Source organism: Carcharhinus amblyrhynchos, chromosome 1 (genome assembly GCF_965287045.1).
Source record: "Carcharhinus amblyrhynchos chromosome 1, sCarAmb.v2.hapA, whole genome shotgun sequence".
Classification (NCBI taxonomy): Eukaryota; Metazoa; Chordata; class Chondrichthyes; order Carcharhiniformes; family Carcharhinidae; genus Carcharhinus; species Carcharhinus amblyrhynchos.
In genome coordinates this window covers 168,055,178-168,077,995 of record NC_137324.1, presented here as the reverse complement: position 1 = coordinate 168,077,995, position 22,818 = coordinate 168,055,178, and the positions used below count along the sequence as shown (strand labels likewise).

The 22,818-nt window shown below is 45.8% G+C and overlaps 1 protein-coding gene across 8 annotated transcripts in view; it reads right to left on the bottom strand.

The window, feature by feature from the left end:
* psd3l (pleckstrin and Sec7 domain containing 3, like) overlaps positions 1-22,818 on the bottom strand; it is a 334,929-nt gene that overhangs the window by 184,275 nt on the left and 127,836 nt on the right. The window contains exon 1 of one of the 8 annotated variants that reach the window (XM_080195051.1): positions 16,646-16,720. The exons of 5 other annotated variants lie outside the window; for them this stretch is intronic. In XM_080195051.1, the coding sequence (XP_080051177.1) occupies positions 16,646-16,713 (68 nt within the window). In that variant the 5' untranslated portion in view covers positions 16,714-16,720. Of the gene's footprint in view, positions 1-1,513; positions 1,568-2,017; positions 2,100-16,645; positions 16,721-22,818 lie in introns of those variants that run through there. 2 more of the 8 variants (XM_080195053.1, XM_080195052.1) reach the window with 2 other exon arrangements.

Here is a 22,818-nt window from a genome sequence, read left to right as displayed (position 1 = left end):
GAGGGGGCCCTTAAGTGGCCATTAATTGGTGAGTTAAGGGCCTCAGTAGGGCCAAGAAAGGGTGGGCCACCATCTGATGTCTCCATCAGCTCCAGTCAAGTTGGAGACAAGTCGGGACGACTGGGTCAATGACAGGGAGGTTACATGAGCACCTGCCCTGCCTTCAGACCCACTGCAGGGAGGAATAAAATTCAGCCCAATGAATAAAGGGCTGAATGGCCTCCTGTGTTGTATGATCATTATTTATACCTGAAGCAGTCTTATCACGCAGCAGGTGCAAAGCATTTTCACCCAAACAGGGGAACAAATATTCGATTAAAAAAAAGAGCAGAGAGACAATAACTCTCAAACGTCCCATTAACTCCCTCCCCACAAACTCTCGTCAACATTTCAGAGATCACGTTCTGTAGCCATGACTGTAGTACAATCAAAAACCAAGATGTAACCAGGCCCCCAGTCACACCATAAAATAACTACTCCCCAAAACGCAAAGATCTTCAGTCAAGGGTGGAAGCAGAGGCGAATGGGGGTACCGATGCATGAATGTTACCCAGTTGAAATCCCTGCTTGGATTGTGCGTCCCTACTGGACACCGACAAGAGTTGGCTCGGTGCCAAAACATCCCGAGGGCCAATAGCACACCCACTCTCAATAGGCAGGGACAGATGTGAGAAGCAGCTGTTTGGCTAAAGTGGTGCTAGAGGGTAAGCAGGCATTCTGTAATTAAGGGAATGAAAAGCTTGCTTTTAGAATCCACAGCACAGAAATAAAATCTGTGTTATGGGCGACACAGTGGTTCCTGCTGCTGTCTCACAGCACCAAGGTCCCGGGTTCAATTCCAGCCACAGGTGACTATCTCGGCGGTGTCTGCACATTCTCCCCATGTCTGCATGGGTTTCCTCCAGGTGCTCCGGTTTCCTCCCGCAGTCCAAAAGGTGTGCAGCTTAGGTAGACTGGCCGTACTAAATTGTCCCTTTAGTGTCCCAAGACGTGTAGGTTAGGGGGATTAGTGAGGGTTGTGGGAATGGGATGGGCCTGGATAAGATGCCTTGTTAGTGAGTCAGTGCAGACTGGATGGGCCGAACAGCCTCCTTCGGCACTGTAGGAATTCTATGAAAAAGAAATGTCATTGAACTGCGGCTGAATTTACAACTCTGGACACCCTCGGATTCGCTGAAAGGGCGTGAGACAGCAGCAGGAACAAGAGTTATAACTGTTGCTTCTCTTCTTGACCAAACAACAACCGTGTAACTGTGGCTGGTAGGAACTGGGACGGAGCTTGAACAACCACAACGAAATCCCCTAGGATATGACAAAAAGTACAGAGAAAACACATAGCACATACCGATCCAACCCAAAAGAAAACTACACCCACTAAACAGCCGAGGAAACAAGAGGACTGAAAGCAGCATCAAGTTACAGAACAGGCAACCAAGTGCATAGATTGTTTTTTTTTCAAATTACATGCCTGCAGGAATTTCAAAAAAAAATAGAATAAAGTCCGATACTTTACCCTTTGTTCTTTTGGCACTTTGAAATGTACATTCATCACATTGGCAGAACCAGTCTGACAGCTTATTCAAACTTAGCCGCCTGGACTCGAATTCACACTCACCCAGAAGGGGGACTGAATCCTCAATGAAAATCGTCACCCATCTGACCCTTAACAGCGCAGACTTAAAAAGAAGAACGCCCCTTGCCTGCTGTAAAAAAAACCCATGGCCAGAATTCCACATAAACCGGCCAAAACAAGAAGTCCTCCTCGCATCTAACAGAAGCACAACTTTTCGGGAAACTACATTCACGGCTCTCATTCTCAATTTTTACAACGGGTCAAGGCACGAGTTTGAGTCAAAAAGGGTGAGTTCGCTGTGAATCCCAGGTAAACGAGTGTGTGTGAGAGAGAGAGAGAGAAAAAAAGTAGTTAACACGTTCAACCTGCAATTACCAAATGTAATTCTGCAGACTCAATCAGTTCCGCCCTGTTCTAACTGCATTTTGAGAATAGAAACGTTACCTTAACTAAGAAACCACAACCCATAACGGTCACTGGAATACGCCTGTCATTTCTCTAACGCAGAACCTGCAGCTTCTTCAGGAGGGGTGGGGAGGGGACTACAATCCAGCTGCTGCACATCAGATAGGCAAAAGGCTGCTCCCACAATCCTGCGTGGCTCTGCACCTCCCATCATCTCTGTAACTTCAGGCTTTTTCTTTCTCCAAACTACAAGAGGCAACTCCCCTCCCCACCCCCCCCCCGCCCTTCAGCCTCAAATTCCAGCAGAGCAAGGAAGCTTCAGTAATGCCAGCAGTGCCGTCAGTACACACTTGCTGGTTGAGACTGACAACTCAGCAGTGTGGTGCTGTGTGTTGTGTGTGAGAAGTTGCCACTGTCCACGTGTTGCAGCTGCTAAAATGGGAACAGTGACAAGCCTCTTGCCCTGACCAGATGCCACCTTAGTACGAGGGGCTGTTCCCAGCTGGCTTCCCAGCCCCGCTCTCTGTCACTGCTGCTTAAAACAAAAACAACAGAGCTGGCTTTTGCCAGCCTGCTACCCACAGACTTGACATGCCGATTGTGGAGTCACTGATTCAGCGGGCAGGCGGATGCAGTTAACCCTTTAGGTGACCCAAGTCACAGCAGCTGTTCTCACTTCAACCTCTTTCAGAGCTCAGCAAAGTCGGGCAGCATCGGCGGAGAAACAAACTACTTCTGAGGGGTGAGGAGGGCTGACCATAGAATATGATGCAATACTGGGGAACGATATGGTGTTGAGGGGGATACGGATATGGGGGGGATACGGATTGGGGGGGGGAGATGAGGGGGACACGGATATGGGGGGGGAGATGAGGGGGACACGGATATGGGGGGGGAGATGAGGGGGACACGGATATGGGGGGGGAGATGAGGGGGACACGGATATGGGGGGGGGGAGATGAGGGGGACACGGATATGGGGGGGGAGATGAGGGGGACACGGATATGGGGGGGAGATGAGGGGGACACGGATATGGGGGGGGAGATGAGGGGGACACGGATATGGGGGGGGAGATGAGGGGGACACGGATATGGGGGGGGAGATGAGGGGGACACGGATATGGGGGGGGAGATGAGGGGGACACGGATATGGGGGGGGAGATGAGGGGGACACGGATATGGGGGGGGAGATGAGGGGGACACGGATATGGGGGGGGAGATGAGGGGGACACGGATATGGGGGGGGAGATGAGGGGGACACGGATATGGGGGTGGAGATGAGGGGGACACGGATATGGGGGGGGAGATGGGGGGGGAGATGGATATGGGGGGGGGGATGGGGGGGATGAGGGGGATACGGATATGGGGGGGGGGATGAGGGGGATACGGATGGGGGGGGGATGAGGGGTTTTGGGGGGATGAGGGGTGTTGGAGATGGAGCAGGGGGATACGGGCAAGGGGATTGAGCAGGTGACAGGCTGAGGGAAGGAAGGGGGAGGGTGAGGGATTAGAGAGGCAAAATATAGAGAATCATGGAATCCCTACAGTGCAGAAAGAGGCCATTCAGCCCATTGAGACTGCACCACCAACAATCCCATCCTGTAACCCCAGGTATTTACCCTGCAATCCCCCTGACACTAAGGGGCAATTTACCATAGCCAATCAACCTAACTGCACATCTTTGGATATATTTAGTAATTTGCGCACGGACGCACACAGTTTTTCCCTTTGAGGAATACTGGGGGAAGTGGTGAAAGGACTCCCAAGCTGATTATGAGTCCATTGATCCACTCCTTCCTTTGTCAACAAGTGCTGCTGTTGGATTTGAACCTGGAGCTGCTGGTCCAAGGTCAGGGCACTACTCACTGCGTCACGAGGCTTCTTATTTAGAACACGATCATCGCAGGACACAATCAATCAATCTAATAATTGATCAGGAACAACAGTTTACCTCAAAGCCTAAATCAAAGTTAATTGTATTATATCCCCACGATCTCTTCACTCCAGTGCCCCACGAGGCTGTCCCCTCAGCCCCTGCTATACTCCTTGTACACCTATGACTGCGTGGCCAAAATCCCATCCAACTCTAATTTCAACTTTGCTGACGACACCACTGTAGTGGGTCAGATCTCAAACAATGATGAGACAAAGTACAGGAATGGGTAGAGAATCTGGTGAACTGGTGCGGCAACAATAATCTCTCCCTCAACGTCAACAAAACGAAGGAGATTGCCATCGACTTCAGGAAGCGTAAAGGAGAACATGCCCCTGTATACATCAATGGGGACGACAGAGAAATGGTCGAGAGCTCCAGGATTTTTCGGTATCCCGATCACCAAACTGTCCTGGTACCCCCATACCAACACTATAATTAAGAAAGCCCACCAATGCTTCTACTTTCTCAGAAGACGAAGGAAATTCAGCATGTCAGCTATGACTCTCACCAACTTTTACAGATGCACCATAGAAAGCATTCTTTCTGGTCGTATCACAAGTTGGTATGGCTCCAGCTCTGCAAAGACCGCAAGAGACTACAAAGGGTCATGAACGAAGTCCGGTCCATCACACAAATCAGCCTCCCATCCATTGACTCTATCTACACTTCCCGCTGCCTCAGAAAAGCAGCCAACATAATTAAAGACCCCACACAACCTGGACATACTCTCTTCCACCTTCTTCTGTTGGAAAAAAGATACAAAAGTCTGAGGTTACTTACCAACCGACTCAAGAACAGCTTCCATCTGCTGCCATCAGTCTTTTGAATGGACCTACTTCGCACTAAGTTGACCTTTCCCTGACTATAACACTACAGTCTGCACTCTCTCGTTTCCTCCTCTATGCTTTGCCTGTATAGCGTACAAGAAACAATATTTTTCACCTGTATGTTAATAATAAATCAAATCACTCTTTTTAAAAAACCTCTTGGAAAGAAATGAAAATGTGCACCTGACTCTGCCATGAATTAGTGAATTAATTTCTAAGCCTAAAGCCTCACAAATAAAGCCACTATTTCAATACTTTTGCACGCCCTATAACCTGTGGGCGCAACAGTCTCTGCTCTTGTGATATGTGCCAACACCAGTAACTAATAATCGCTTTCAGAGTGTTGATCAGGTGAGAAAACCAGTGCAAAACTGGCCAGCAGCACAGGGCAAGCAGAGCCATCAATCGGACATCAATGTGCATTTTAAATGGGGAAGTGAGATTCATACCATTAGATGGAGGGGCGGGACCTAAAGGCAGTGACAAGGCCAGGAACCGAAGATTGGGGCAACTTTTTAAAAAAGATATCCTGATCTCCGACTTAAATAAAAGACCTCCTCTCCCCACCCACCTCAAATACCCCCCACACCCATCCATCCCCATACCCCCCCTGTGAAATCAGAAATCAGCACCCCCCCCACCAAGCATTAGGGCATTCCCCACCCCACCAACAACAAAGCCAACAATCGTGACCCCTCTCCGTAGGTATCAGGTCTCTCCGCCTTCCTCACAAGCATAAGGTCTCACTGCTCTTCTCCCACCAACCCCCACCAAGGGAATGACAAGGATGATGTTCAGAAGATTGCCAACAGCGCAGGTTCAATTCCCATTCTAATGGGGATAGACTTGGAGCCTGCTTCCTCATCTCCTCCTCAGAGTTGGAAACAGCCAGGAAAATGAAACATTGGCACCTGATGAGCCAAGGACTTGCCTTGGAGCAGAGGACACATCAAGGAATAAATATCTCCTTACTAGTCAAGAGAGGGTTTTTTTTTTAGTTACACTATAAGAGGTGATAGATATATTCTGTGTGGTCCCCAATGGGACCAAGGAGAGACAAACAGAAAGACCAAATGAGTGGACATGGAGCGGATGCTTCCTCTTGTGGACATTCTAGGACGAGAGGTCATAGTCTTAGGATAAGGGGGCGCAAATTTAAAGCAGAGTTGAGGAGAAACTAGGCTGTGGAATTCACTACCCCAAAATATGGTGGATGCTGGGACAGAGAGTAAATTTAAGGAAGAGTTAAGCAGATTTTTAATTGGTAATGGATTGAAAGATTATGGGGAGAAGGCAGGAAAATGGGGATGAGGAGCATATCAGCCATGATAGAATAGTGGAGCCGACTCAATGGGCTGAACGGCCTAATTCTGCTCCTATATCTTATGAACTTATAAACCACGAGCTGCTCATTCAAAGTCATCCCTGGTCTTTCTGAAGAGGATGGACTGATTGTCACAACTGGCTGCCATCGGCTGAGTAAGATCAGTCCGAGTTTGACTCGGACGCATAATTTCATTTATCGGCAAAGGATCTTGTGCCCCTTCCCGTCCCCATCAAGCCCACCTCTTCCTGATGAGCTTAGACGAGATGGTCAACTTGCTGGCTGCAAATCCTGTACTCTGGCCACACGGTGAGTGAGAGCCCGGAGCCAATCACATTCACCTACCAGTCAGGGCGGCACGGTGGCACAGTGGTTAGCACTGCTGCCTCATAGTGCCACGGTGAGGCTTCCGCAAAGGTCGCGGGACTATAGACATGATTTTTGCTGCATGCCAACTTCAGGAGAAGTGTCAGGAGCAGAATCGCAAGCTCTACGCAACCTTTGTTGACCTCGTGAAAGCCTTCGACGCTGTCAGCCGATAAGGCCTGTGGAGGATCATGTCAAAGTTCAGCTGCCCTCCCAAATTCATTCAGATGGTACGCCAGTTCCATGACGGCCAGAGTACTGGATGGCGGAGAATCCTCTGAGGCATTCCCAGTCACCAATGGCATCAAATAGGGCTGTGTGCTCGCATCCATACTGTTCAGCGTGATGTTTACTGCCATGCTGAATAGGACAGTGTTGCTGGAATCAGCCTCAAATACAGAGTGGATGGGAAGCTCTTCAGCCTGAGGAGACTTCAAGCTATTACCAAAGTGAAAGAGACTGTTCTGAGAGATTTCCTCTTTGCCGATGACTGCACCCTGTATACTGGCTCACAGCCAGAGATGCAAGTCAGTATGGACAAATTTTCCACGACTTGTGACAACTTTGGACTCACCATCAACATTAAAAAGACTGAAGTCATGCACCAGCCTGCTCCTCATGCACCGTACACAGAACCCATAATCACAATCAAAGGGCAGAAGCTACAGGCAGTGGACCAGTTCACTTGGCAGCGCCCTCTCCCAAGCAGTGACTATTTATACAGAAGTTAACTGCAGAATAGCAAAGGCAAGTTCTGCTTTCGGTAGACTGCGCTCCACTGTAAAAGGAACGTCGAGGAATCAGCCCAGCAACAAAACTGAAGGTTTACAGCACCGCGGTACTCACTACCCTCCTGTATGCCTGTGAAACGTGGACTGTGTATTGAAGGCATTCAAGACAGCTCAATCATTTCCACATGACTTGATTTCACAGAATATTACGCATCAGATGGCAAGACAAAGTACCAAACACTCAAATTCTCTCCAGAACAAGTCTACCATCAGTCGACACACTGCTGATTGGAGCGCAGACACGGTGGGCAGGTCATGTCATCTGTATGTCAGATGAGCGCATACCCAAGCAGTTCCTTTTTAGGGAACTCTGTGCTGGAAGACGCCCGCATGGAGGGTAGAAGAAATGTTTTAAAGACACACTCAAGGCCTCCCTGAAGTCGCCTGACATAGGCACGACCACCTGGCACTGCCTCATCCACAAAGGCTGTCAAGCCTACGAAACAAGGTGTATTGCTGAAGCACAACTTAAGCGCGAGCTGCACAAGTCCAGAGCCACCAGCGCAACAACTGCAGTGTCTACACAAGTCTGTCCAATATGTGCCAGGACATTCCGTGCCCGAATTGGCCTGATCAGTCATCTTCGGACACACCGCAACCAGCCTCAAAATGACTAATGGTGTCGAGGTGTTCATCAATGACGATGGACGAACAACAACACAGAACCAGGGACCCAGGTTCAATTCCCAGCCTTGGGTTCTCCCTTTGTCTGCGTGGGTTTCCTCCGGGTGCTCTGGTTTCCTCCCACAGTCCAAAGATTAGGTTGATCAGGGTTGGGTTGATTGACCATGCTAAATTGACCCTAGTGTCAGCATTAGCAGGGTAAATATATGGGGGCTACAGGGATAGGGGTTGGGTGGGACTGTGGCCGGTGCTGACTCGATGGGCCAAATGGCCTCCTTCTTCACGGTAGGATTCTGTGATACCAATTCCCTGCAGCTCAAACAAAATGGGACCCCCTGCAGCCCCACACACAAATCAAAAAGGAAAATGTGGAACTAAAACAGAAAGGGCTGCAAACAACTCAGCAGGTCTGGAAGCATCTGTGGAGAAAGAAACAGGGTTAATTTTTTTTTGAGTCCAATATGACTTCTTTGGTTCTGAAGAGAGGTTAGGTTAGACTCAAACCACTAACTCAGTTTCTCTCTTCACAGATGTTTTCAGACCTGCTGAGTCTTTCCAGCACTTCTTGGTTTTGTTTCAGATTTCCAGCACCTGCAGTATTTTGCTTTTACCCAAAGGAAGATGTGATCTCAGTGCCAAGAGCAGTAACCACTGCAAATATAGGGTAGCATCTCTACGTTTAGGTGGAAGCTTGAAGTGTGCAGTGGATTGGCAGGGTAGAAGCTGAGAGAATGTTTCCCTTCTAGGTAACCTAGAACTCAAAGCGGCAGAGGTTTAGGAGTTGGGGCTTGCCAAATTAAGATGCAGATGAGGAGGAATTTCTTATCTCAGAGGGCTGTGAATTCCATACCTCTAGAGAGTTGCAGAGACTGGGTCATTGAAAGTATTCAAGGCTAAAATGGAAAGATTCTTGAACTACAAGGCTAGAATACAAAAGCAGGGATGTCTTGCTGAGGCTTTATAAGGCTCTGGTCAGATCACATTTGGAACATTGTCAACAATTCTGGGCCCTGTTTCTAAGGAAAAGATGTTTTGGCCTTGGAGAGGGTCCAGAGGGGATTCACGAGAATGATCCCAGGAATGAAAAGCTTGACGTCTGAGGAGGGTTTGAGGACTCTGGGTCTGTACTCGAAGGAGTTTAAAAGGATGAGGGGGTTTCTCAGTGTAACTTACAGAATACTGAAAGGCCTGGATAGCGTGGACATGGGGAAAATGTTTCAATTAGTAGGAGAGACTAGGATCCGAAGGCACAGCCTCAGAGTAAAGGGATATCCCTACAGAGCAGAGCTGAGGAGGAATTTCTTCAGTCAGAAAGTGGTGAATCTGTGGAATACATTGCCACAGGAGACTGTGTAGGCCAGATCATTGAGTGTAATTAAGACAGAGATAGATAGGTTCTTGAATGGTAAGGGAGTCAAAGGTTACGGGGGAATGATGGGAGAATGGGATTGGGAAACTTATCAGTTACGATCAAATGTGGAAGCAGACTCGACAGGCTGAATGGCCTCATTCTGATCCTATATCTTATGGTCTTATAGAGTCGAGGGGTATGGGAACCAGTGGCGAGGAGGTCAAGATCACATCAGCTCAACCATGGCATTGTTGAATGGTGGAACAGGCTTAAGGGGCCAAATGGCACACCCCTGCTCCAGATTTCTTAACATCTTTTAGATAAAGGCACAAAGGGAAAAGGAATAGATGGAGATGCTGATGGGATGACATGTCAGGCAGGAAAAGGCTCCCATAGAGCGTCATGCCAAACGGCCTGCTTCTGCTCTGGATGTTCTATGCAATTCTACGTAAAACTGACTGAACATGATAACCTACAAGAGAAAGAACATGAAACAACGTTCAGATTCTCAAATCAAAATCTTGTCTCTGACCTTCAATCTGATGACCCAAAGCACTGTGTCTGATTCGCTGAGGGTGTCTGATTACACTGCAGTACTGTAATAAAGCACCAGCAAGAGTCACAATGGAAAGGTTAATGCATCTCGGTATATATATCGAGGACTCAAATTACCGGAAAGCCAGCAGACTAACACAAAGTCAGGCAATGTATTTCAATGCTTTGCAACGGCAGTGAACTATAATGGGATGACAGCAGCACCGCCAAGGCAGATATCACCACATCCCCTGTGAGCTCTTCCTGTCAATGTGATAACCAAGTGGGAGTTCGAAAGCCTCTGCTGAGATGACACCGATCTGTGCCACTGAGGGAGAATGATTCCTCTTTACCAGAGCAAGGCACAGCTAGACAACAGAATCAGGAACATCACAGGATCACAGAATAGTTCCAGCACAGAATGAAGCCATTTGTCCTGTGGTATCAGGGCAGACCTGTTCCGGAAGAGGTAAGTTTTGAAAATGTTAACAGCCAGTTCCCCGCTGAAGGGCTCAAATCAGCAGCAATGCCCAACAGCAAATAAAAACAGGCAAACGAAAGTGAGAGAGAGGATTAAAGTTCAACTGGAGTTGGAACTTCTTACTGAAATGGAACAAGAAGGTTCCTAGGCTTGCACCCAGGTACTGAACGCAGAAGGGTCAGGGCACAGAGGAACTGCCCAATTATCCCCCTCCCAAGATCAGCAGAACCCAAGCACAGACCTAAGAAAATCTCCCCCGGTGGTTTCTGGATCCATTCCTGGAATGGAATAATTTGCATTTATCACATGGATCGTGTAGACTTCTGATTGAAAAGACTTGGTATGCACGTGATAGATTCCTAGGTTGGAGACTGCCTTGAAGGGGCACCACATCCACTGATAGCCAGCCACATGTCCTGCCAACTTGGTGCTATTAGGTAAGTTATTTGAGGATGTTTTAGTCAGGGTAGACAAATCTAACCAACCCTTAATGAAACTTAAGAAATTGTTTAGTACGCATGCCCGTCACTGAAGAGGAATTCAGTGGCCACACACAATTGTTGAGGATTACAACGGGTTTGAAGGTGGCTGATGAAAGTATTATTTTCGATTTATTATCGTCGCCTCTATTGGGTTACAGTGAAAAGTACTGTTTCTTCCACACTATACAGACAAAGCGTACTGTCCATTGAGTACATAGGGGAGGAGAGGATGCAGTGTTACTGATTTAAGTTTTGATGGTTCCTTGCTGATATTTTTACATCTGAATATTTCACTGCATTTTTCTAAGGTTAGAGTGGGGAAGGGAGGCAGCAGCAGTGTGATGCTGCAGCACAAAGCAAACCAAGGTAAATATAGAAGATGGGAGCGGGAGGAGACCACTTAGCCCTTCGAGCCTGCCCCACTATTCATCATGATCATGGCTGATTGTCCAACTCAATAGCCTAATCCTGCTTTCACCCCTTGATCCCATTCGCCCCAAGTGCTATATCTAGCCACCTCTTGAATACATTCATTGTTTTGGCATCAACTACTTCCTGTGGTAATGTATTCTGCAGGCTCGCCACTCTTTGGGCGAAGAAATATCTCCTCACCAAAACAGAAAATGCTGGAAAATCTCAGCAGGTCTGGCAGCATCTGTAAGGAGAGAAAAGAGCTGATGTTTTGAGTCCAGGTGACCCTTTGTCAAAGCTATCAAATGTCTCCTCACCTCCGTCCTAAATGTCTACCCTAAATCCTCAGAGTGTGACCCCTGGGTTTGGACTCCCGCACCATCAGGAACATCCGCCCTGCATCTATCCTATCTAGTCCTGGTAGAATTTTATAAGTCTCTATGACAGCCCTCCTCATTTGTCTGAACTCCAGCAAAAACAATGTTAACCTAGTCAATCTGTCCTCATACATCAATCCCGTAATACTCGCTGGAAAACAGCTTAATCGGAAAACAGCCTCCTCAGATACCAGATCAGTTGTACAAACATACCTCACAATGTACATTTCAACTCACAAGGGTCACCGAACTGTGATATTCTGATAACCAAAATAGTCTGCAGGAAGTCAGAAAGAGAGTTAGCCTTCTGACTGCAGTGCTCAAATCAGATAGCTCAAACAGAAGCAAAAGGCTGCATGTGTGTTCATGCTATGTAGAATTACATAGAAATGACACCATAGAAACAGCAGGTTCATTACAACCAGTCTGTGTTGCAGGTGTTTCTCCTCCACGCCAGCAGTCATCCCAATCTCAGTACCCCTGCCCTGTTCCCATATCGCATTATCCTCCCATTTATCAAGCTTATTCTATGACGTTGACATTCCTTCTGCTTCATTACTAACTCCCGTGGAAAATTCGTAGCAGGACTTGTCTTCAATCTCATTCATTCGATCTTGTATCTATGTCACCTTGTTTTAGTTGCTCGAAATAGTCCGCTTCTCTCTACTCAACCCTAGCCATCCATTTAATCCCACTATTAAATCAACTAGTATCTATAGGTACGTAAATATAAAAAAAATTGACAAGAACGAGTGTAGGCCTCTTGCAGTCAGAAATGGGAGAATTCATAATGGGGAACAAAGAAATGGCTGAGGAACTAAATTTGTACTTTGCTTCAGTCTTCACAAAGGAAAACATGAATAATGTACCAAAAGCTTTGAGAGAAACAAGTCTTAGTGAAGAGATGAAGGAAATCAGTGTTAGTAAGGAAATGGTTTGTGGAAATTGACACGATTGAAAGTGGATAAATCTTCCAGGGCCTGATGATCTTCATCCCAGAGTACTTAACGAAGTGGCCCTGAAAATAGTAGACCTATTGGTGGTCATTTTCCAAAATTCTTTTGACTCTGGGCTGGGGCCTACAGATTGGCGAATAGCTAATACAAGTCCACTATTCAAAAAGGGAGGTAGAGAGAAAACAGGAAACTATAGAGTCCATTATCAAGGATTTCATAGCTCAGCAGTTGTATAATCAGACAGAGTCAATTTACAAAAGAGAAACCATGCTTGCCAAATCTATTGGAATTTTTTGAGGATGTAACTGGTAGAGTTGACCAAGGGGAACCAGTGGATATGATTTAGTTAGGCTTTCAGAAGGCTTTTGACAAGGTCTTACATAACAGACTACTATGTAAAGTTAAAGTGTATGGGATTTTGGGTAGTGTCTTGAGATAGACAGAAAGCTGGTTAGCAGATAGGGAGCAAAGAGTTGATATAAATGGGTCTTTTTCTGATTGGCAGGCAGTGATTAGTGGGGTGCTACAGGGATCTGTGCTAGGACCCCAACTGTTCACATTATATATTAATGATTTGGAAGAGGGAACTGAATGTGTTATCTTCAAATTTGCAGATGATACAAAGTTGGGTGGGAGGGTGAGCTGTGAGGAGGATGCCGAGATGCTTCAGCAGGATTTGGACAAGCTGAGTGTCTGGGCATATGCATGGCAGATGCAGTATAATGTGGATAAATATGAGGTTATCCACTTCAGTAGCAATAATAGGAAGTCAAATTATTTGAATAGGTGTAAATTGAGAGAGGTGGATACTCTCTCAGCGAGACCTTGCTGTCCTCGTGCATCAGTCGATGAAAGTAAGTGCAGAGGTACATCAGGCAGTAAAGAAGGCAAATAGTATGTTGGCCTGCATAGTGAGAGGATTTGAGTTCAGGAATAGGGATGTTTTACCGCAATTGTGTAGGGCATTGGTGAGACCACACCTGAAGTATTGTGTGCAGTTTTGGGTCCTTATCTGAGGAAGGATGTCCTTGCTATAGAGGGAGTACAGCAAAGGTTTACCAGGCTGGTTCCTGGGATGGCAGGTCTGTCATTTGAGGAGAGATGAATTTGATTAGGATTACATTTATTGGGCTTAGACCTCGTAGAAACTTATAAAATTCTAACAGGGTTAGACAAGGTAGATTCAGAAAGAATGTTTCCAATGGTGGGGGAGTCCAGAACTAGGGGTCATAGTTTTGAGGATAAGGGGTAAGCCTTTTAGAACTGGGGTGAGGAGAAATTTCTTCACCCAGAGAGTGGTGGTGAGTCTGTGGAATTCACTATCACAGAAGTTAGTTGAGGGCAAAACATTGTGTGATTTCAAGAAGAAAGTAGACATAACTCTTGGGTCTAAAGGGATCAAGGGACATGAGAGGAAATGATCATGATCAAAATGAGTGGCGGCGCAGGCTCAAAGGGTAGAATGGCCTACTGCTGCTTCTAGTTTCTGTGTTTTCTGTTCTCGTGAAATCAGATTCAATTCTCCGTAACAGGGAGAGCTGCAGTATTACATCCTCTCAGGAAGTCTCCGCACATGATCTCAGCGCACTTGTCAGAGTCATTCATTCACCCTCTAAGTCACCATTATTTTTAAACTGTGCTCGACACAAACGATCACAGAGTTAGCTGAGAAGCTATCGAGTACTTCCTTTTCCTTCATTCAGGTTGGAAGCATATGTTTGGAGACCTGTTTCCAGGTTTTTGCCATTATTGCCTCAACTGTAAATTGTAACGAGTTGCCCACCATCTTTTGCTCCTTCCCTGTGTGGAGTTACCTGGCTTCTGTACAATCGCTAACACAGAGCACTGAATTACTGCATTAATCTGCTCACTGGCACCACAAATCGAAGCAACACCATTTCATCCTAAAGACTCGTTCATCTTCGAGAAAGTTGTGTCCCCGCAATGAAGCCTCTCTTTCCGTTTTGCTTGTAGTTGATTAGCTTAACATTTTAGAGAGAAAAAGAAATCACAGAATCCCCCTGCAGTGTAAAAGGCAGCCGTTCAGCCCGCATTGACAGTAATCCCACCCAGGCCCAATTCCATGTATTTACCCTGCTAATCCCTCTGACACCGTGTGGCAATTTAGCGTGGCCAATCCACGTCTATGGAGTGTGTGAGGAAACCCACGCAAGGAGAATGTGCAAACTCAACACAGACAGTCACCCGAGGTTGGAATTGAACCCAGGTCCCTGGCGCTGTGAAGCAGGAGTGCTAACCACTGTGCCACCCCAAATGTTTAGAGAACTCTTTAAACAGGCCTATATACATTTGAATCGTTATCGTGCACATTTCTTTGCTGAAATACATTTGTGAACTGCCTTATTTGCATGGCTTTCAACAACATATTGAATAAAGGAAGATTTGGCGTGAATGGAATCAAAGGTTATGGGGAAAAAGCAGGATTAGACTACTGAGTTGCATGATCAGCCATGATTGTAATGAATGGTGGAACGGGTTCGAAGAGCCAAAGGGCTTCCTCTTGCTCCTATTTTCTATGTTTCTATGTTTCCCATTTCCTCGTTACTTTAAAATCTAGTAAATTTACAATATGCTTCATAGCAGCTTTTCAATGGAGCTCAGTAATCGATGGACAAAGTGACACGTGTCAGCTCTCCCTTGCATTGTCCTTCCTTCCCACCTACCCCACTGCCCTTCCCACCACACTTCCTGCAAAGCCTGTGTCTTATTGAACCAAACAGGCCTCACTGTCCTCTCTGGCAAGGGAGATTGGCATTGCACCTGAATTTTTGGATGCCCATCCTATGTTCATGACTAGGATACTCAAAGAAAGAAAGCAGGATCCAGGGTAGAGTGGGGAGAAGGAATCAGAGTGGGAGGAAGCTCACGTGACATAACCTGGCCAACACAGGCCAGATTGGCCTGAATCCGTGCTGTACATTTTACATCATCCGCTGCAATGTGTGGGGTGTGTGACAAAAATTGGAGGTTGATTCTGCTTTCAATTAAAGCCACTCGTAGCAAAAGTTTCAGATAGCTTTACGATAGTGACTTTTAGGAGGCGTCTTGACAAATACGTGAATAGAATGGAAATATGGTCCGCGGAAGAGTAGGGGGTTTTAGTTCAGTTGGGCAGCATGCTGGGTGCAGGTTTGGAGGGCTGAAGGGCCTGTTCCTGTGCTGTAATTTTCTTTGGTCTATAATCAGGATTCTCCCAAACAATTTAATTCAGTTGGAACTGCAAAGTGCAGCAACAAAATGAGGCACGGTGATTAGTACTGCTGCCTCACAACTCCAGGGACCTGGGTTCGATTCCCACCTTGGATCATTGTCTGTCTGGAGTTTGCACATTCTCCCCGTGTCTGCATGGGTTTCCTTTGGGTGCTCTGGTTTCCTCCAAAGATATATGGGTTAGGTTGATTGGCCGTGCTGAATTGATCCTTAGTGTCCCAGGATGCATAGGTTAGAGGAATTAGCAGAGTAAATGTGTGGGGTTGCGGGGATAGGGCCTGGGTAGAATTGTCAGGATGGGCTGGATGGCCTCCTTCTGCACTGTAGGGATTCTATGGAAATTCATGCATTTATAACCCAGCGATTGGGTTGAAGGTGCAGAGTACTGGTGCTCTGTGTTCTGAACATACTAAATACACAACAGTGTACTGTTAAAATAAGTTGCCACTGGAGGACATTGAACTGATTTGCAATCCAGACACTGAATTTTAATAAATTAAAGGGCTTTACAATAAATTTCTTTCCCCTGCCCCAAAGACTTTTCCCGTTCATTAGTAGTTCAAAGTTTCAACTTATGACCTTGACAATCGTGTCTGCAGCAAGCCCAGACTTTTACACACATGTTCCGTCTCTTCAAGCACACAGCCAGTGGAGTCAGCAGCCCAGAGTTAATTAGCAGGCCTACTAGTGGCACCCGGGTCTCATCTCCCTGCATGGTTAGGGGAGAGTAACACCGCAGGCTGTAAACTGACTCCTCTCCTTAGCAAATTTTAAAAAAAAAATCAAGAAAAGCTCTCCTGCTGCTTTCGTCCTGAAAGCACCTTCTGCCGGTGACCGTTGGCAAATTGCTTAGAGCCGGAGATTACAATCATCTCCCAGGTGATGACAAAGAACGGCAGCTCTCGCAGTAGAGGCCAATAACTAGTACCGTCACAGAAACAAATCAAGTTATTGCAGAGTCAAGGGTCAAGACTTACTGAGTCAAGTCATTTTCAGGAGAAGAGAATCTGGGCTGCAGGAAGCAGCCATACATTAAGCAGGTCATTGCAGTCAGATAGGGGGGAAATCTCTGAGCACCAGGCAATTCTAAATTCAGGACCCATGTGACTAATTTACAGCCTGACTCACCCCGAGCACTGTTCTGCTTACTAAGCTGTGCCCAGCACCAGACCTTAAATCCTGCCTGTAAGTCTAGCACACAGCACTCAAACCACTACTGGCCATTTCAACTTCCAGGAGGTTAAGAGGATTCTTTAGCAGTGACCACAGTTCAGCCTGGCTCTCTCCGACCATGTTTACTTTTGAAAAAGTTTTTGAAATGCCAGAAAAAGTTTACCATTCAAGGGACTCCCATTTCCAAAAGTCTGAGATCCCAGCAAGGCACCGCCTTCTGTTCAGTTATCGAACTGTAATCTTAAATTCCCAAACATAAAAAAGAGAAACACCTCATAAAAATATCAACTTTACTTCCCGTCATTTTAAAATTCTAGCACACACACAAAGGCCGGATTCTCTGATCTCATCCTCCCCCGCACCCCCAACCACCCTGCTGCCAGCGGGAATGGAGAATGTGGCAAGGTGAGAGGGGCGAGGTTTAACTCATATCAGGGGGATATTTTTTACTCATTGGGTGTTGGGGGTCTGGAATGCGCTGCCAAGTAGGGTGGTGGAGGAGGACACGCTGGGATCGTTTAAGACTTACCTGGATAGTCATACGAGCAGACTGGGAATGGAGGGATACAAACGAATGGTCTAGTTGGACTAATGAGTGGCACAGGCTTGGAGGGCCGAAGGGCCTGTTTCCTGTACTGTGCTGTTCTTTGGCACTCAGCCAAAACAGCATTCATTGCAGCGGAACTGGACAATCCCAGCCACGGATGAGATCAGAGGTTTTAAGTTAGTAGTTTATTTAGTAGTGTCACAAGCAGGCTTACATTAACTCCGCAATGAAGTTACTGTGAAAGTTCTCTAGATGCCATACTCCAGAGCCTGTTTGGGTACACTGAGGAAGAATTTAGCACGGCCAATGCTTTTAACTAGCACATCTTTCAAACTGTGTGTGTGGGGGGGGGGGGGAACCGGAGCAAACCCATGCAGACACAGGGAAAATGTGCAAACTCCGCACAGAGTGTGATCCAAGCCGGGAATCGAACCCGGATCCCTGGCACTGTAAGGCAGCAGTGCTAACCACCTGTACCACTCCTGACACAAGTTGTTCAATGTCATTTAGGAGTGAGTGGGTCACAACTCCAAATTGGTCACACCAAACACTCACAGCAACACTTTGTACTTACGTAGCGTCTTTAACCTAACTGAACTTCTCCAGGCACTTCACAAGAAAGTAGAGTTTGACACTGAGCCACATTTGGTGATATGAGGGCAAATGGCCAAAAGTTTGGTTTTAAGTAGAGTCTTGCAGGAGGGGAGAAAAGGGTTAAGGAGGGAGTTCCAGAGCCAAGGGCGTAGGTAGTTGAAGGCATGGCCATCAATGGTGGCGCGATTAAAATCAGGGACCAGAGTTAGATGAGCACAGATACCTGCAGGGATGTCAGAGGGTCGTGGGGCTGAATGGACTTACAGAGATTGGGAAGGCCAAGCAGACACTTAATATCAATGATGAGAATTTAAAAATTGATGCGTTATTTGATCGGGAGCCAGAGTAGGTCAATGAGCACAGGGAGACAAGTTAAAGTTTACTTATCAGTGTCACAAGCAGGCTTACGTTAACACAACAATGAAGTTACTGTGAAAATCCCTGAGACGCCACACTCCGGCACCTGTTCGGGTACATCACGAGGGAATTTAGCATGCTCAACGCACCTAACCAGCATGTGTTTCAGACTGTGGGAGGAAACCCATGTAGACATGGAGAGAACGTGAAAACTCCACACAGACAGTGACCCAAGGCCGGGAATCGAACCCAGGTCCCTGGCACTGTGAGGCAGCAGTGCTAACCGCTGTGTCACACTGTTAATAGGACTTGCCTCAAGGAAGGATAGATTTTAGGGTGACCTCAAGTTTACAGAGGGTAGAGACTAGAAGGAGTGCGTTGTAATAATCAAGTCTCGAGGTACCAAAGGATATGAATGAGGGTTCCAGCAGCTGATAAGCTGTATCAGTGGGTGAAGTCAGCCAACATTATGGATGTGGAACAATAATCTTAGCAATGGCTTCAATATGTGGCCAGAAACTTAACTTGGGATCAAATCATCAAGGTTGCAAACAGACTAGTTTCATCTCAGACAAGTGTCAGAGAGGGGGATGGGATCAGTGGCTATGGAACACTGTTTACATAAGGACAGAAGATTCGTACCCTTCATTAATTTGATTAGCCAAAAAGAGCAGACAGAAGTTCAGTTACTCCAATAGCTAGGGTTTAATAAACATTAGATAGAATTTTCCAGCCCCACCCACCAGCAGGATCTTCCAGTCCCACCGAAGCCAATAAACGTCTGAATAGCTTGCCTCACCCAGCACAGAAGTACCTACCATGGCGGAGTTGGAAAATTCCAGGCATTCACTCTATTCTGAAAGGTTGACATTAACCTTACCCACCCCAGCACAAGCAAGGGAAACTCGCTCAATAAAAAAGCAAGATCTTCTCTTGTCTCGGGTCCCAGTGATGTGACCAGGGCCAGACTGCAATTTTAACTTAGGCACGAGCAAGGACACTAACAGGCAATTTGCAATCATCTTAAAGAAGATGAACCCCAGAAGATAACACAAAGGAACTTTTTCCTCTGTCACTTTTTGTTGTCAATAGCAACAAGGATTTGAGAGAAACCTTTTTATCGAAGGAGGGATTAGAATGCAGAACTCAGAATGGTTGAGGTATCAGTTGTTGGTACTTTCAAAATCAATAACTTTAATATAACAACTATTTTTGTAATCTGAATCATGTGTTATTCAGCATAATAAGTTAACATGAGCAGAGGCCATTTCGAACCAACCTTAGAAGACATTTTTAAACTAAACCAGTTCCTGCATATTGGAAACCAGCCAGATTCATCAAACAGAGGGCCATAATTGTGAGACAATTAAAGAATGTGTAATTAATCAATGGATGTATCAGCAAGACTGATAATATAACCGGTAACACAGAGTCTGTAATGTTTTACAATTACACATAATCAATGGATGATTTTAAATGCATTAACCATAAATTATGAGAATTGCAAAATAGAGTTCTCCCAGCCAGCCCTAGGAAGATAAGGTATGCAACTCTCAAAACTTTTATGACCTAGCCGAGCTACATTAGGTTGGGTAATGAATAAGATCTTATTCCAGCTCTCTCATTCTTTAGTAGGCTTTTGTATAAAGGCACCAGGAGATGCCAACAGCTGTCAAGAGTCAATTATAAACCAGCAGGTGGTTAAGTTAACCAATTCATGTTTGAAACTTAGGCTAATTCAAGGTAAGAGGTTTAAAGAGAGACATTGTCCTGAGGCTAAGACAAGGTGTGTAAATTGACTCGACCCAATGGGGTTTATTCAGCTCATTCTTCACAAGTTATTAGCTATTTTCAACAACCTGGTTAAGGTGGCCTTACAACACCTTTTTAGGTATAAGGTAAGGGTTGTGAGAAGCCATTTTTGTTCACATGTTATTCACATTTGGGATTATCAGCCTGAGGAAATTTATGAGAAGTCTGTTCAGTTGTTAATGCTGAACTTTCTCCTCTTACTGTTAATTGAAACTTTGCTTACTATATCTTTCTGACTTGTTACCTTTCTTCCTTTAAATGGTTAATGAATCGTTTGAATTTAACATTTAAAGTGTAAATTCTTGCCAGATGTTTTCAAGTCTTGTAGAACCTGATTTAATTCACAACTGGGGGTTGATTGCAAACAATCGGTACCCCATTAATCAATGTGGAAGTCACTGGCTGGGGATTTGCAGCCCACTTGTTAGGGAGCAGCTGTGAACTCCTCTGTTTAGCCCCCTAAGGAAACTGAAACCCAAGTGGAGGAACCACAGTAATTTGAAGGTGATTTCAATCAAACTTTTTCCATGTATAAGTTAGTCTGAGCAACAGAAATCCTTTCAAACACCCCGAGTGGTTAGCTCAACACTGAAAATGATATTGACCAATGTGTCAAATTATGTTAGATCCTGCTCCTGGAAAGTGACGTAGGACATTTTACTATGCTAAAGTCATATTAGAAAAGTAGATTCCAGCGAGGAAATCACTCCCAAAAATTGACTAGTTAAAATCTGTAACATTCCTCAAGGACTGAAGAACACCTCACAGAACATGTCAATTTCCCCCATGAAGCTTCCAGTAAGAAGTCTCACAAAACCAGGTTAAAGTCCAACAGGTTTATTTGGAATCACGAGCTTTCAGAGCATTGCTCCTTTATCTCCTTCTGCACTTAAGGATTCCATGACTTTAACCTCAGCAAGTGTTGAGATTTCTTACTGTGCCCACCCAGTCCAACACCGGCTTCCCCACATCAAAGCTTCCAATAGGCAAGGGGCAGATCGGCAAAGAATAAACCATGGTTTTTCCTCTTGATTACAAAGGCATTGGCACGCGCAACACTTCAGTTCTGCCCAAACACTAGAGGTTTTTTCTCCAACTGTAATCATATTGTCATAAGAACAGGAATAGACCATTAAAATCTATTGAGCCTCATCTGCCGCTCAACTAGATGATGGCTGATCTGTCCCTCAATGCTATTGATCAACCTTTCCTCTAAATCCTTTGACGTGATTACATAAGGCCGTGAGAACAAAAGAAACAGGGGCTGGATAAGGCCATTTGGCCCTTCAATTCTTGTCTGTCATTCAATAAGATCATGCTTGATGCTATCCCTCAACTCCATCTTTCCTCACTGTCACCAAAAGTCTATCAATCTTCGACCTGAACATACTTTATATCACTGAGCATCCACAGGTGTGTATGGTGAAGATTTCTAAAGGTTCACAAATATTTGCGTGAAGAAATTCTCCCTCATGCCAGTCCTAAATGGTGGATTTCTTATATAAATCTAAGGCATAGATAAGTAAATAGCCACGGTCTTTTCCCCAGAGTCGGGGGGTCCAAAACTAGAAGGCAGAGGTTAAGGTGAGAGGGGAAAAATTTAAAAGGGTCCCGAGGGGCAACTTTTTCAGACAGAGAGAGTAGTGCGTCTATGGAATGAGCTGCCAGAGGAGGTGGTAGAAATGGGTACAATTACAACATTTATAAGGTATTTGTACAGGTACATGGATAGCAAAGGTATATGTGCCAAACGCAGGCAAATGGGACTACTTCAGTTTTGGAAACTTGGTCAGTATTGATGAGTTGGGCCGAAGGGCCTATTTCCCTGTTGTATATCGTTAGTTTAAGAAAATGGCTCCCAAGTTCTGGCCTCCCCAGCTAAGGAATATATTTTCTGAGCATTTAGCCTGCCACACCACTTAAAAATGTTTGCGTCCGTCAGTTACATCACCTCTCACCTTCTAAACTCGCGGGGATAAAAGCTGAGTCTACTCATTCGCTTCTCATTCCAAACCTCAGGAATAAGTCTAATGAATCCATGTGGCACACCTTCTTGGAGAAATAGCTAAGGAGACCAAAATCACGCACAGTGCACCAGGTGTGATCTCACCAAGGCCCTGGTAATACTGCTGTAAAAGCAAATAAAAATCTAAGTCATGTGGACTGGAAACTTTCAATTTAACCTCACTTGCTCCCTGCTATTGAAACTTTAAAAGTTCTGGATGATCGGTGCTTTTATAGTAAAAAGGAGGGTTTTATTTCATACGATTGTCACTATAGGGTTCATGCATGAGAGAACCATAGGGGTTGTTTGAGAGACACAGCAGACCAGAGGTCAGTTGTGACACACAGCTTGCCGGGTTGGCATGCGGGACAATAGAAAATATTTTGGGACATAGTTAGGCATCGGTGGAGGGGTGGGGGGGCATGAGGGGTCATTGAGGTTGTTTAGGGTAGAAGACTGGGACATTGCAAGTTCCCTTTCGAAATGTGCGCTCATGCAGACTACGATTCACCAAGACTCTGAGGAGTACTGATCCACAACTCTTCTGAAAACCTGGCCCGAGTCCATAAAAATTGCAGAGGAGTATCAAGTGGCTTTCCCCACAATGGAGCTGGCCCGATCAGGACTGTAGGGTGTGAACTCACAACTAGAACCAGCCTGGG